At 48.9% G+C, this 16,051-nt stretch overlaps 1 protein-coding gene across 1 annotated transcript; it reads right to left on the bottom strand.

The window, feature by feature from the left end:
• Window positions 1-11,901: 11,901 nt before the first annotated feature.
• Window positions 11,902-15,811, bottom strand: LOC121155074 (zinc finger protein 416-like; the record flags this gene model as incomplete). The annotated part of the gene is made up of 2 exons (XM_040978254.1): window positions 11,902-13,987; window positions 15,658-15,811. Coding segments are annotated over 2 exons (1,737 nt in total), but the record flags the coding sequence as incomplete, so codon positions are not given.
• Between the last annotated feature and the right edge of the window lie 240 nt (window positions 15,812-16,051).

Below are 16,051 nucleotides of genomic sequence, written 5' to 3'. Positions count from 1 at the left end.
AGCAAATGAAAAACAAAACCAAAAAAATCAAAACATTTTACGCTTTCTAATAGACTACAATATATTAATCCACTTCTTCCACGTCCCCGTGCTTTCCGCACACGCTAGCAAATGAAAAACAAAAACCAAAAAAATCAGAACATTTTACGCTTTCTAATAGACTACAATATATTTATCCACTTCTTTATGTACATACAATTGTAATTTCAAATAAAATACATTTTAAATGTATAAAAGCAGGTGATTAAGTAGTTTAAACTTTTTATGTGTATTTATTTTAAATACAGGACAACCAAAGATTTAAAAAAGTCTAAACATACAAACAAAACATAAAGAAATAAGCTTCAATGTGTGTTGATTTTATGTTTCCTAGCAGAAAAGGAATTCTATATTTTATGCACAATATTTTGACGGCTCAAATGCTTGGGACCATTCACCTGCAACTGAGACCTGGAAGAAGCTCCTGGCTTCTGGCTTTGGACCTGTCCAGGTCGGGCCACTGTGGCCATTTAGGGAGTGATCTTGTAGATGGAAGATCTTTCTTTGTACCTCCCTTCCTGTAGCTCTGACTTTCAGGTTAAAAATAAATAAAACTTTCTAAAAATCCTCACATTTGGAGCATGACAGACAAGCGAAGGAGGGGCTGGTGCAGGGTCAGTTGGCATCAGTCTGTGTCCCAGCCTGTGGCCTGGGAGGGCAGCGGAGGAGAGCCCAAAGCCCTGCACCCGTGTTGGAGAACAGAAGAAGCCCCTGACTTCGGACTGGCTCTCGGCTCTGGCTGTTGCAGCCTTCTGGGGAGTGAGCCAGAGGATGGAAGATCTCTTTTCCTGCCTTTCAAATAAAAATAAATCTTAATGGAATACAAAAGCAAAGAATTAGGAATGTCACAGCTGGATTCAGAGGGCAATACAAAAACCTCCTGACTGCATTGACTCCCGGTTTTTAAAGTAAACATGATATTGTCTCCTTTTTGTAAACACAGATTGAATAGAATGATTCTACCCAAGTGTCAAATCTGAATATGATTCTACGTATATATTAGAACTATGTGCTTGGACCCGGTGTGGTAGCCTAGCTGCTAAAATCCTCACCTTGCATGCACTGGGATCCCATATGGGCACCGGTTCTAATCCTGGCGGCCCCGCTTCCCTTCCAGCTCCCTGCTTGTGGCCTGGGAAAGCAGTGGAGGACGGCCCGAAGTCTTGGGTCCCTGCACCCACGTGCAAGACCTGGAGGAAGTTCCTGGCTACTGGCTTTGGATGGGCACAGCACCAGCCGTTGCGGTCACTTGGGAAAGTGAATTAGTGGATAGAAGATTTTCCTCTCTGTCTCTCCTCTCTGTATATCTGACTTCCCAATAAAAATAAATAAATCTTTTTTTTTTTAAAAAAAGGACAGAAGATCTTCCTCTTTATCTCTCCTCCTCTCTGTATATCTGACTTTCTAATAAAAATAAAATGTCTTTTAAAAAAAGAGAACTACATGGCATAAAGGATTGAGTGAAAGAATACCATGCATAGTTACTAAGCTGCTCTTCCAGGTCTCCCACGCGGGTGCAGGGACCCGAGGCTTTGTGCCGTCCTCGACTGCTTTCCTGGGCCACAAGCAGGGAGCTGGAGATCTTTTCATATGTCACAGCGGCTTAAGCTGTTGCCTGCGAAGGTGAACCTGTTAACACTCCTGGGAAACAGCGTGCGGTGGCCTGCGGACGAGGGCCCCTGACACCACATTCCTGCCTCGTGGCTCCATCACGGCCAGGACCTTGTTGGTGCAGCTATTTGCAGGACAGAAGCAACAGATAACACACTTTCTCTCTCTCTCTCTGTAATTGTTGCATCTCTATCTTTGTACAGCTTCCTAACCCTCTGACACTTTACATTTCAAATAAATAGATATTTGAATATTATTTTTTAGGCGAGGCAAGTGAACACAACCAATTCAGTTATGTGGATAGTTTTAGGGCAGAGTGTAAGACCCAGTTAATCGGGTTGCTGTCCCCCAACTCTGACCGACTTTATTTGTATTAACACATGGTCACTGCTTCCTGCATTATGCTCAGTTTTCATAAACACAAGGTTCCAGTTAAGACAGAGTAAAGATATTCACACACATGCATTGGGTAGGAGTGGCGTCTGGCCCAGTCTGGCCTCTGCAGTGAAGGTGCAGTGTTCACGTGTTCAAGGGGACACCTCGTTGGTCCTAAGCTAACGCTATTTATTGCTTTCCCATTTTGTTGTCTTTGTATTACCTGGGTCAATATCAGCGGCATTATCACATCTCGCTTCGGCCTTTTGGCCAACATAAAGTGTAGACGTGTTAACACAATGTTACACAACCCAATTCTTGACTTAGTATGAAACGGGAATGAATGATTAGCAGAGAAGAGGAACTATAATCCTAAGTGGTAACTATGCAAATCATAACATTATTTTACCTCCATGTTCTATAGAGTCATCTTTTAAATTAAATTGCTTGTCACGGTGGTGCAGCTAGGAACTCACCTGGGTACTTGTTACATCCTCCGAAGTTGGCAGGAAAGCGTTCTCCCGTCGCTCCGTTAGTGGGGTGTTGGTGGCTGCAAACAGACCAAGCTGCTCCCAGTAATGAGTTTACAAGCCGCGCTGGATCCAAGGCGGCCTCGGAACATCAAAGCACCTTTGCATCTGATTAGATGTCGGGACACGCTGCCATCAGCGGATGGTTTCTATTCCTTAATCCCTGAAACGTAGACAAATCTCGGAAGGAAAAGACAAATGGCACATGTCCCGCAGGTCCAGGACAGCGGTGTTCTCTGCAGCATGTAGTTCAAATCCCAGAACAAAATAAGAATTACATTTACACACAGTACTCTCTGTTTTCCAAACATTCTCATTATTTCTCTTAGAATCTCTTCCTGAAAGGAAGTTCCACTTACCAGAGAGGATGTGAAGCAAATGGCATGGTCACACGGGGTTTGTGCAACAGGAGCTTCTGATCCCTGAGAAATGGGCTTGCGCTGCCATGACCTCAGGCCCGCCTGGGGAATGAGACCATGTCACCCCTAAGTGCAGTGACAGGAGTGTGCATGGGGAGCTGCAGTCAACTCTGCTGGGAAGAGGTGCAGGCTGCGGAGGCACCAGTGGTGTTTAGTACTTCAGAGAGAAAAACAGGCGTGGAGAGCGAGGAGAAAACAACCCGCAGGCATCTGAACACGTGGAACTGACAGACGGGGCAACGGGGCGGGCACTGAGCTGCAGAGGGCTCAGCTGCGCCTGGCATGTCCTTAACTGGGGACTCTGCTCAAGTCCAATCCACTCAACACTGCGCCCCCACCCCCACAGCTTGCCACAGATGCACTTGGAAGGCATATGACAGCAGCCTAAGTACGTGGGCTGTTACTGCCCAGCTGGAAATGGAGGTCTGGGGCTTGGCTGCACTCTGCACTAGCCTGGCTGCCAAAGGCCGATGGGCAATGAGCCAGCTGATACAGGCTTTGTCCCTGACTCACACAAATAACTAAATTTAACAAGCAGTTAAAAAAAAAAAAGATGTTAACCATCTTGGAAGTGGAAAAAAAGGAAGCTTAACGCAGGCGCTGGGATGTGTTTCTGCCTAGCCTCAGACTGTATGTCCCAAACATGATTTTATTTCAAAAGACTATTGAGTGCTCCTGGTTGTCGTTCCGATGACCTTGGATCCTGCAAGGATGGATTTGAGCTTCTTCCATCCCATGTGGTAGATCCAAATGGGGGTGGATGACCTCAGAGTTCTCGGCCTCCGAAGGCACTCTAATTCCCAGTGGTCTCCTTGGCCGTTGGGATGTAGTCCTTAGTGCCCATACTGATAGTCCTTGGTGAGGATCCAGGGGTCTCCAGGGTTGGGATACAAGCCTCCTCCTGTTCATTCACATGGTGGAATTCTTAAAGAAAACCCCAGGGACTCGTGTCACTGCATCAACCACCCTCCTGCCTACTGGTCTGTCTCTGGTCGACTTCATGGTCCACACTCGCGTGTCTGGGAGTGTGTTTCTTCTGGATTACCCAATGTGCTGAGCTTGGATGTTCCCAGGAGTTTGTAGGGTTCTTTGGGTTTCTGGGCATCAGCTGTGAACGGGCTCAATCTTGAAGAGGCTCCGAAAGAAGCCATTACCGGAACATAAACCCTGTGTGGCCGCACCTGTCGGAGGTCACCTAGACAAGTCCTGCAGGCACAGTGGTGGCTGCAAGGGGTGGAGGCAGTGGGGTGCGAGTGTCCTTGTGCAGTGAGAGTCGGGGTTCCGGGTCAGGAGGTGAGCAGGTTTTGAGGGTTGGAGTGTGGGGTGGTTGGGACACGTGAGCTGGCTCCAGTTTGTCTTCCTTTGGTGACACATGAGCAGAGTTTGTGTGTTTCATACAATTCTAAGAAGGTAACCGCATTGCCCTCTCCCAACCCCACAAGCCTCTCCCCGGCTTCAGTTCAGGTCTAAGTTTGGGCTGAATGCACCACTAAGCATAATGTTCACAAATAAAAGCAGGAAGACCATGGTTCCCCAGGAACACGGACACGGGCTGAGAACAATCCCATCAAGGACGACAGGTTCATTTTTGCACTTAAAATTTTATTTTTATTACAAAGGCAGATTTACAGAAAGAGACAGGTCTTATGTCTGCTGTCACTTTTTCCATTTCCGGGGTGTGCGGCGGCTCTTGTGGACAGAAGCTGACTCGTCCTGAGCTGGAGGGGCTGGGGTTGGGGCGGGCCGAGTGCCCCCAGCTGCCACAGGAGGCAGGCTCAGGAGGCCCTGCTGGCCGTCCGGTGCTCTCCTAGGAGCAAAAAAGGGCCGCAGCGTGCGGCGGGTGGGGAGCTCGGTGAACGTGAAGATGTGTTCTCCGTCTGTGGTGTTGCGGAAGGAGACACACCCAGCTTTCATGTGCAGGAAGATGCTCACCCGCTGTATGCACGGCTGCACGTTGACCGAGGTCGGGGGGCACGGCTGCACGTTGAGCGAGGTCGGGGGACACGGCTGCACGTTGAGCGAGGTCGGGGGGCACGGCTGCACGTTGAGCGAGGTCGGGGGTTCAGTGCTGGAGGTGAAGTTTTCACGGTCTCTCCGGCTCACAGTCCAGAAGCCTCACTCTGAGCTCAGCCTCACGGGCCCTTTCCGATTCACGGAGTCCATGCAGATGCCCACGTCCCACTCCTGGCAGCTCTCCACGTCCACCTCCCAGTAATGGCGGCCGGAGGTGAAGCGTGGGGAGCCCAGCACGCACATGAAGGTGTCGAACCTCTCGGCACACTCCCTGCGTGTCTGAGGGGAAGACACACAGCTCACGCTCCTCAGGTCCTCAGAAATGAACAGGTAATTGTTGGCCGTGTCCACATCGAAGGTCATGTTCACTGTGGAAAGAAAGGAGCAGGTCAGCAGGTGCCTTCTGGACTCCCGTCTCCTCCAGTCCACCCGGCTTCCGTCCCACTCCTAACTGGTCACATTGGACCCAGAGAATGAATGTCTCTGCTGCAAGACCCTCTCTCTCATTCATGGCGGGACTTGACTTGTCTCTGCTTCCAAGTGTTGGATTGGTAAAGATAGGCCTTGAAGCGTAAAAATGGGAAGGGAAATGCTGCGACTACTTTCAGAAACCGTTTTACCCGGCATCACCAGCAGCCCTGGGGGGTTCACGTCAGAAACCCGGATTCTCGGGACACCCCAGGACTGCAACCCCCAAATCTGCCTTCAGGGACGTTCAGGCTGGAGAACCACATCGCAGATCCCAGGGCCCAGCTAGCCTGAGTGTCAGCGCCCAGGAGAGGGACGCACCACTCACACTGAGGAGGCCTCTGAGCAGTGTCCGCTCCAGGGCCGAGGAAGGGTCTTGCTCTGCCGACCTCTGGCTCATCCAGAGGGTCTTGATCCAGTATAGACATCCAGGGTTGCACAAGGCTCCCCACATGTGGCATATTCACAAAGTCTTGTTCCAGAATGAGGCATCTGATGCCAAACAAGTTTGGATTTGCCCCCAGAGGCTTCCCCACATTCAGGAACCTCGTGAGCCCTTTGGCAGGGGCAAACACACTGGCGCTGGCGAAGTTGACAATGAAACCCGAAGCCTTTCCATTCCCAAATCGTGCACACAACCCTTCTCTAGAGTGGCGTGTCTGGCTGAACACATGCGGGCTTGTACTTGAAGGCTTTGCCACAGCCATTGCCCCTGCCCTCCGGCACCCCAAGGATCCTCCCACACGGACACTGTGCTGACGGTGCATGTGTGGCAGAGGCTTTCCTTAACGCACGACTTGTCCACCATGAAACGCCCCCTCACACACGGTGCCCTCTTATGGCCCATGCTGGCTGAAAGAGTTGGCTACGCTTCCCCACAGGTGAAGGCACGCCCTGACCCATGGCCCCTGCCGCACAGTGCAGGTCTGTGCATTCCGTTGCTCTGCTGGCTCTTGCCACTGGGTTCTGAGTCCTCTCTGGTACTGCCGAAGGTTTGCACCTAAACAGAGCTGATTCCTGGGTGCCCCATACGTGCACACTTTCTGTCCACTTGGTGCCCCTCAGTGCTCCACTGAGTGCAAAGCAGGTACCTTCCATGACAAGGACTTATCTCAGAGATGAGCATCCTGGGGTGAGGGTTCTGGATTGGAACCTTGAACTGTGGCGTTGCCTCTCAGAAAAAGATGCTGCCTCCTTATCTGCAGGACACCAACAACCTGCAAACAGGGAAATGCTGATGGCCTAGTGTGGGAACAAGCCAAACTGAGACCACCTGCCCAGCAAAAGTTGGAGGAACCATGCAGGAAACCTAAATCAGCGCGTAGCTGATGGCTGGTGTCAAGAGCAGTGGGCAGCAGGTGGAAGCAGGCATTGCACTCAGAAATTCAGCTCAGAGGCCCTCCCCTAGTTTCTCACTGGTTGAGCAAGTTGGAGGCTACAATCAGCCTGAAATGGTGATGGTGTTGCTGGACAGACTAGGGCAGAGGAACTGGAAAATACATGGTGGTAACAGCGAGGCTTGTGCAACTCCAGGAACTGAGGTGTGAGAGCACCCAGGCTACAGATCACAGCATTGTTGAGAGTCACGAAGATAGCCGGTGGTGCAGGGCGTGTGAAGCGAACTGGGCAGCTAACTCACCTTTGGGGCCTTTTGCATTAAATACGGTACTATTCACTTTAAAACAAAATCTGCAAAATGTTGTTGTGGAAATCTATTCTTAGGAACTACTTAATTTACCCAGAGACTGATAAGGCAGGAATAACCAAGAGAAAGCAAAGTTGTAACACATGAAAAAGACCAGGCTAAACTGACAGATGGCTTAGCAGCGTGGAGGTGTGAGGACGAGAGGGCAACCCGAGGACTAGGCAGGGATAATCCCAAGTTCCAGCACTAACTGTCTAACTGTTTCATCTCAGAACTTTGCACAGTAACAGCCTTGAAGAGTAAGGCAAACAAACCGTGAGAGAACCGACAGAGCACTACAAACCATTTAGGAGAAAGTCAAGAGAATTCCCTCCACTGTTTCAATAATCACACTGCAACACTTAGTGCATGATCACAGAAAACTGGACGAGCACGTGCAGTGCGTGTGGGGTGAGACAAGCTAATAGGAGGAGACCTCATTCGGGCTAGACTGAAGGTAGATAATGGAGAGTGATGGGACTGTCTGTAGAATGTGATCAAAGTATAACGAAGCCTGTTTCAGCTAAGCCAGGCAGCTGGTGTCCAAGGGACCCAGACGATGGCAGGAAGAGCATCAAGGGTATACAGTGACACAGACCAGGTCCTGGGGGCTGCAGGGTACACCCTGTTCTCAGGGAGAGAGAGAGAGTCGATGCAGGGTTTTAACCACAATACTACAAAGGCGCAGGGAAGCCAGCTAGATGAACACTGCAGAACACGCAGCAGGATGCGGTGGGCAGAGCAGCGCCCAGTCCTGCAAGCCGTCCGCACTTCCCCTGCTGCGTTTCCTTCTCACCCGTCCTGGGTAAGATCCCACCTCTCGCCCACATCGTGAAGAAGGCTATTCTCTGGAATCTGAGGAATCGTAGGTCAAGCAATGTGGGAGGGATCTCGGTATGGGAACTGCCGGCCAAGTGAGAGCTGCCTGTTCGCCTGCGGTCTACCCAAGCTTTACTGTCCGCTGATCCCTTCCCCAAAAGAGAGGGTCAGTTTCAACAGAACACAGTCAAGTCACTCCCTGTTACATTCAGACTCTCTGGAGAGCCTTAATAACCACTGGCAATTATTTCTGCTAATTGGTAGGGGATACAAGTTTTTCCGTAATCCTTGGATCCCCGAGCAAGAATTATCACCATTGCAACCGGTTGACAGGTTAATCACAGCTCTAGAGCAAATCAAGGTTAGCAAAGTCTAAACGATGCCCTCTGGGCCCTGCTGCCTTGGCACCACTCAGCCTCTGGCATCTGGGTCATCATCCTGATGCAAGGTGACATTTTTCAGGGGATCTATCTCCACCCTGACGACAGGGCTCTGATGAAAGTGGCAGCGTGTCCGACACCTGGAAGCATTCCAGTGCTTGACGGAGGGGGCCACGTGGTACTGACAAGAGCTCAGCAGCAGGGCAGCTTGCTGCAGTGTGGTCTAGGCACCTGAGGGCGCGCTGCAGGTGGGACATTCCGCCTCTGCCTGAGGTCTGCCTTTCCGGGCTCACCCATGACAGGGGAGTCAAGCAGAACACGGCAGTGAGAACGTCGCACGTCTCAGTTACACCAAGAGGCGACTCAGCTGTTAGGGTTTCAAAGTTTATTGCAGGAATTTCATACTCTTGCTATTTCCAAGCATGTGACAAGAAATCATACACATTTTCTAATGTTTTATTTCGTAGGTAAGAAAGTGACCATCTTTGAAATTTGGAAAAGATTTTAAAATTCTGAGACTTTGATATAATTAAAGGAACCTGTCAGTGCTTCTCCTACAAGAACTGTGGTCCTTTAAAAGTTTTGCCCTTCTCAAACAAAGGAAACAGCCTTTTAACAGAGAAGTTATTTCAGCAATACAGATTTCAGTTGCAAAGTCAACCATCATATTGCAGCAGGCTTTTGAAGATGACCTGTGGCCGTTTTCTTTGACTTCCAAGAGTGTGTTTTAATCCACTCTCAGGTCTGTTGATTGACACCTTAGTTCAGTCTTCTCATCAGTAGTTGCTCATTGCTTTCCGCGTCCCTTAACCAGTTGATTCACTGAGGCACAGTGTGTGTGTGTGTGTGTGTGTGTGTGTGTGTGTGTGTGAGAGAGAGAGAGAGAGAAGGAAAGAGTCTGTATTATAAGGAAGAATACTTCATTTCTGTAACACTTACAGTGGCGTGATATACACGGGTGTATGCTAACAAAATTAATAGGCTGGGAAAAAACCAATGTGGTAACAAAGCCAAATTCTGCAATTATTTTTAAAGATTTATTTATTTTTATTATAAAGTCAGATGTACAGAGAGGAGGAGAGACAGAGAGGAAAATCTTCTGTCTGATGATTCACTCCCCAAGTGAGCGCAACAGCCGGTGCTGAGCCAATCCGAAGCCAGGAGCCAGGAACTTCCTCCAGGTCTCCCACACGGGTGCAGGGTCCCAATGCTCTGGGCCGTCCTCGACTGCTTTCCTAGGCCACAAGCAGGGAACTGGATGGGAAGTGGAGCTGCCGGAATTAGAACCGGCACCCATATGGGATCCTGGGCGCGTTCAAGGCAAGGACTTAGCCACTAGGCCACCACGCCGGGCCCCACATTCTGCAGTTTTACAAAATGGAAAAAAACTACAAGATGATACAACTTACGATGACTCAACTAATTGGTAAGAAACAGGAACTCTAACATACTTTGCAGAAATGTTGACAAATATATGTGATTCAATAAGTGCCTTAAGTATATTTTTATACTGATTCTGAAATACATGGACACTATTGGTTTTGTGTAAACTTTCATTGAAGCACCATTAATGCTACTAAATTTTAAATTAATCTTCTGTGTGTTAGGATACTTGGATTTTGTAAAAATAAAATAATTTAATGCTTTTACTGTTTTGTATTTTAATTTGTGTAAATTATTATCTGGGTCGATCCTAATGCTTCCAAGTATTTGCTGGGACTGTGATCATAGCGCATGTGTGCCCAGGTGAAGTCCGGGTAAACCTCTGGCCTCACCGTTCTAATATAGAAGTGCGCTTAGACTGCAGAATTCAATGCTGTGAGAATAAATTATTGTGGGACCTGGCACGATGACTCAGCGGCTAAATCCTTGCCTTACAACCTCCGGGATCTCATGTGGGTGCTGCTTCATGTCCCAGCTGCTCCACTTCCCGTCCCGCTCCGTTTGTGCTCTGTGAAAACAGTAGACGATGGCCCATCGCCTTAGGACCCTGTACCCACGTGGGAGACTTGGAAGAGCTCCTGGCTGCTGGCTTCAGATCAGCTCACCTTCAGCTTGGGCAGTGAACCAGCAGACGGAGGATCTTTCTCTCTGAAAATCTGCTTTTCTCATAAAAATAAATAAATCTTTAAAAAAATAAATTATCCTGTTACTATGCTCCTGTAATAACTGGACATCTATATTGCAATTTGAATTTCAGGATTTTCTTACAAATATGAGATTGTTCGATGGAATAATTAATAGGCCATCAAAGAAGCATTTGAACAAAGACTGTAGAAAGATCTCATAACACAGGTAGAGAACAAAACTGTATGTTGCAGAAACAAGGTAAATGTGGCTGAAACATGTTAGAAAAAACTGAATAAAACACACATACAAATAATATATATATAATCAAAATGCAAGTTCATCCTAATGAGAATCAAAGATAGTATGTTTTGTAGCAGGAGTTTCTGAGTTGAAAAAAAAAAGTGATTAGTAGTAAAGAATGAGTTTAAGTGTCCTTGATGAAATGTAGTCCTGGATTTCTCTCCAGGGTTTATTGCCTCTCGGCGGGACTGCTGTCCTTGTGCCCGCCTGCCTTCGGGGCCCTGATCACGGGAATCTTTGTCTCTCAGACAGAGGCTGGCCTCCGAGGAAACACCCTGCTCCTTTGGCACATCTTTGCTTTCTGCACTGGGCAGAGGAGGAAGCACATGAAAGTGATTTTCAATAATCTAACTTCAGCAACTGCTTGGCTCTCTCTCGAGAGGAACTCCTCAGATGACGGCAGCCTTTGGCCTGAGTACTTTATGAAAGACGTGGAATACAAGCTGGTTTTCTACATCCATCAAGTGGCCAGAGGGGTCTCTCTTGGTACTTTCTTTTAAAAAAAAAAAAAAAAAAAAGATTTATCTTATTTTTATTGGAAAGGCGGATATACAGAGAGGAGAGACAGAGAGGAAGATCTTCCGTCCGTTGATTCACTCCCCAAGTGAACGCAACGGCCAATACTATGCCGATCCGGAGCCAGGAGCCTTTTCCGGGTCTCCCACGCGGGTGCAGGGTCCCAAGGCTTTGGGCCGTCTTGTACTGCTTTCCCAGGCCACAACAGCGAGGTGGATGGGAAGTGGAGCGACGGGGACACAAACTGGCCCATATGGGATCCTGCCGCGGCAAGGTGAGGATTTAGCCACTGGGTCGGGCCTGAGGGTGACTTTTCTACACTACTGAGTAGTAAGTGGTAGTCTGAGAAATGGGTACTCCAGCTGCTGTCGTTAGACTTAGTGGAGTTTGTCTTAACTGGCTCCACCAGAGATAACTCTGACTTCCCCGAACATGGAAGCATGAAGCCAAAAGTAGAAATGCAAAGCTTTGCAGGGCTTGCTGAGAAGCTCTGGGGAACAAGGCAAACTAGGCGAGAAATTAGAACTACTTAGGTACTAATTTACAAGGGAAAGGCATAAAAATTCTTCATTCAGGGCCTAATTTATCCCCTTAACCCCTCCAAAACTGCAAAATAAAGACCCAAGATCTCAGATGGATCCAACAATAAAGAATTTATTAGGGCAAAAACTGGAAGTGTGGAGTTGGTAGTTAGCAGTGGCTAGAAGGCTGGAAAAAAAGTCAACTTTAAGCAAGTAAAACCAATAATCTTCATGAATAAAGTAAGGCCTTCATGGATGGTGCCAGCAGAATGAAGACGGAGTCCTTAGAAACACTGGGGCAGGTGTAGGCTTTACGCCATCAGAAAGGAAATCACTTCCAAAAGGCCTGCGTTTCCTCCCAGTAAAGTATGTCAGTGCCAGGCAGCCGTAGCACACTGCGCCCAGTGACAGAGGGCAGATAGCGACCATCAGAGAAGACCGGAAGCGGTTACTCTGGCAAGGACTCTGGGCCATTTAGAGGAAGCATCACCTGATGTTTAGAACCAATGCAGAATTGTACCCCTCCGGCTGTTTGGAAGTGTGGGGTTCAACTTCAGGCCGATGGCTATATCAGAAAAGCTATTTGTGCCACAATAATAATAATAAAATGGCACATGTGTTGCGGGCTTAAGCCTTTTTCCAATATGAATTTTCAGGAGCTAGACGATGTTAGCTTTGGGACCCAAGACTCTCCCCCTCTTGCTTTCACATGGCCTCTCCATGCTGTGAGATTTTCGGTGGAGAATGAGGCCAGAATGTTGGGTAAAGGCCTTCCCACACTTGCCACACTCGTAAGGCCTTTCTCCAGTGTGAACTACCTGGTGTTGAATAAGGCCAGACTTTTGAATAAAGGATTTCCCACACTGCCCACATTCATAAGGCCTTAATCCTGTGTGAATTTTCTGGTGCTCAACAAGAGTATAGCTTTGCCTAAAAAATTTCCCACATTCACTGCACTGAAAAGGCCTTTCTCCAGTGTGCGTTCTGTGGTGTCGAACAAGTTTGGACTTGAACATGAAAGCTTTCCCGCATTCCTCACACTCGTAAGGCCTTTCTGCAGTGTGAACTTTGTAGTGCTTATTGAGGGTGGCTCTTTGGCTAAACGATTTTCCACAGTAGTCGCACTCAAAAGGCTTAGCTCCACTGTGAATCAGCTGGTGCTGAAGGAGGCCATATTTGAGACTAAAGGACTTCCCACATTGGCTGCACTCATAAGGCCTTGCTCCAGTGTGAATTATCCGATGTTCAAGCAGACTGTGACTTTGTGTAAACAATTTTCCACACTCAACACATTCATAAGGCTTTTCCCCTGAATGAATCCTTTGGTGCCGAACAAGAGTGGATTTGGAACCAAAGGCTTTCCCACATTCATCACACTCATAAGGCCTTTCACCAGTGTGAATTCTACAGTGTTCAATGAGATTGGAACTTTGGCTAAAGGATTTCCCACACTGCCCACACTCGTAAGGCCTCTCTCCAGTGTGGACTCTGTGATGTTTAATGAGAGAGGCTCTTTGGCTAAATGACTTCCCACACTGCCCACACTCGTAAGGCCTCTCTCCAGTGTGGATTCTCTGATGGTCATTCAAGTGAGATGTCTGGCTAAAAGATTTCCCACATTCACTGCATTCATAAGGCCTTTCTCCAATGGGCACCTTCTGGAGCTGAGTCAGCGAGTACTCGCAACGGTAGGGTGTTCCACATTTTGGAGATTCATAAAGCCTTTTTCCAGCAGGGACTCTTGGGTGGTGAAAAAGAGCATGTTTGTGGCTAGCTTTCTTGTATTCACTCCACATGCAATGGCTTGTTCCAGCGTGAAAGGACCCCCTATCCCCGGCTACTATGCTTGGCTTCTCACAGCTGGGAATATCTGGGGGCTGGAAAGCACGCAGCATGGCTGGGTAGTCCTTTCCCGCCTCCTCCTGGGCGGAAGGCTTCCCAGGTGCACGGAGCAGGAAGTTCTTCTCCTGTGACGCCCTTTCCATGTCACTGCTCCAGGGTTTCTCTGCTCTGTGATGCTTCTGGTGCCAATGAAGGTTTGCACATGCACCAGTGAAGCATGTTGTCCACACGGGCAGCTCAGTCAGGTGCAAAATGTCCTTCAGGACTGGGACACACAGTTCACAGGGGCGAGCATCCTGGCTGGCTGGCGCCATCTCTGGAGTCCTGACCTGTGACGCTCCTTCTACGAAAGCCCTCTTCTCAGAAGGTGTCTCTTCATCATCCACTCCATGTCCACAAACTAAAAGCAGAGAACTGGTGATGAGATGCATGCTGACTCAGTTGAAACGTATTTCTCAAATATTTGATATTTTCTGTAAATATTTTTTACAACTGAAAAATACTGCTCCCACATTTGGATAATTAAGAACTACCAAAGGGCTTAGCTGAGAACACAATACTCAAATGCAAACTCACCATTTCATAGTTGCCTATGTTGAGTGAGAAACTTCTGCCCTAATCACCTCAAAGTCACAGACATCCACCGCCAACCACTGCCTTTGCCCTGAAACTTCCTAGAATTCTTCAAACCATCCAATCCTGAACTGCTCCCCACGCCCTACCTTTCCTGTGAACTATGCTACGGGATCTTTCTTGCTTCTCTTCCTAACGTCCTGTGAGGCATGGTGTTCATTTGTCATTTAAACAACAAATTCTTCTGTTAGTGTATATGTTAGCAAGCAGTCACCTCCATAAGTTACAGGTGCATTTCAAAACAGGCAGAAGAAGCCCTGCCACACACACGTCAAAGAATGAGCCCACAGCATTGTTCTGAAGATGACAGAACTAGCAGATAAAGGCAGATCAAGGAAGGGACAGTTTGGCATTCTTGGGACCCTAAAGATCAAACACTGAGAGGAAGCAAAGGACACAGGAAGAGTGTGCAGGAAGAGGCGGGGTCTACAACTCACTCCTTTGTCAGTAGCCTTCAGCTACAGCTTGTGAGCTGCTGACACGTGGTCGCTGTACTGTAGGCTGTTGTGTCAAGGAATAGGAAACTCTAACCAGAACTGAGTAGCAGCTTCCAGTTGACACATGGGTCAGTGCTGCAGAACGCAGTGGACAGGCAATGTCGGGGAGCCGGTCAGAAGCAGAGGACAGGAAGATGGGAGCAGTACAAGGTCAGAAGTCACACACCAAACAGTCATTCTGCAAAGATGGTGTCCGATGCCTTGAGGGCAGAACTAAGAGGAGTTCATAGCATTCACAGAAACTCTGGCGGACACAGGACGGGTGGGTGGTCTGACCAGGAAATGGGCATGATGGCACGCCCTCCTAGGAGACTGAAGAAGGCAGGCATCCTCTGAGACCACGCCTCCATGTGCACCCTGGGGAGAAGCCAGAGCTTCCCTTGAGCCTCATGCACACCACACAGCATGTGTGAGAAGCATGTCCTAACGAGACGCAGTGCAGATCAGGAACCAGCACTAGCTCAGAGCGAGTCAGCATACCACAGACCACAGGAAAGCAACCACTACAGAGACTGCCAATGGGGGCTCCAGCAAGCACACACAAGGTCCACATCATCAGTCAGTCATCAAGAAAAGGTCTGCGACAGCTGACACAAGTAGCTGCCAGGAAATGCCAACTAGAAGGACGCAGAACTTGTTTCACACCACGGATCTGGACACAGCAACCTGAAGAGCCAGTAAGCTTTTGAGTGTCAGCCATTAGGTGGAGTGGACGCACTGGGCCATCAGGCCCAGGGGAAGCAGGCGTGAGAGCTGCTCTGGGGGTCTACTGCTCAGCACGGTGCAAAGCGCTCGTTCCTGACACCACAGCACACGTGCAAAGGCAGTGGGGAAGTTGGTGGAGTCCATGCCGGGTTCCGGGAAGGGCACAGCCACGTCTAGGGCAACAGTGGATGGACAGGGATTGGTAGGACAGTGGGGGAGGTTGTGAGGGCCTTACCCAGCGACGCCACCAGTGCAAAGCTCTCCAGCATCACGTCGAGGTACAGCAACCGCTGAGTCCCACTGAGGAGCCTCCACTCTTCCCGGGAGAAGCAAATGGCTACGTCCTCAAAGGTCACACAGTCCTGCCACGATGGGGACAGACTTTTCCATGATTAGATTTCCTCCTGGGAGCCCACGGCCATGCCCCTGCTCGTCCTTCTGCCCCATCTGAGGAGAGACCCCGATGCTTACTCCCTTCTCCTACTCCCCTTGTTCTCGGCATCATCCCACAGCACCAACAGGCACCTGGGCTGGAAGACACCAGGTGGGTGTCTAACTTGTGGGTCCAGCAAGTAGAGCTGGATCCTCATTTAACAGATCATTTTCTGGGGATTCCCAAGATGGTGCCT

This window comes from Ochotona curzoniae, unplaced genomic scaffold (genome assembly GCF_017591425.1).
Source record: "Ochotona curzoniae isolate NIBS_2020 unplaced genomic scaffold, NIBS_Ocur_1.0 contig_2861, whole genome shotgun sequence".
NCBI classification, from domain to species: Eukaryota; Metazoa; Chordata; class Mammalia; order Lagomorpha; family Ochotonidae; genus Ochotona; species Ochotona curzoniae.
This window is presented reverse-complemented; position numbering and strand designations above follow the sequence as displayed.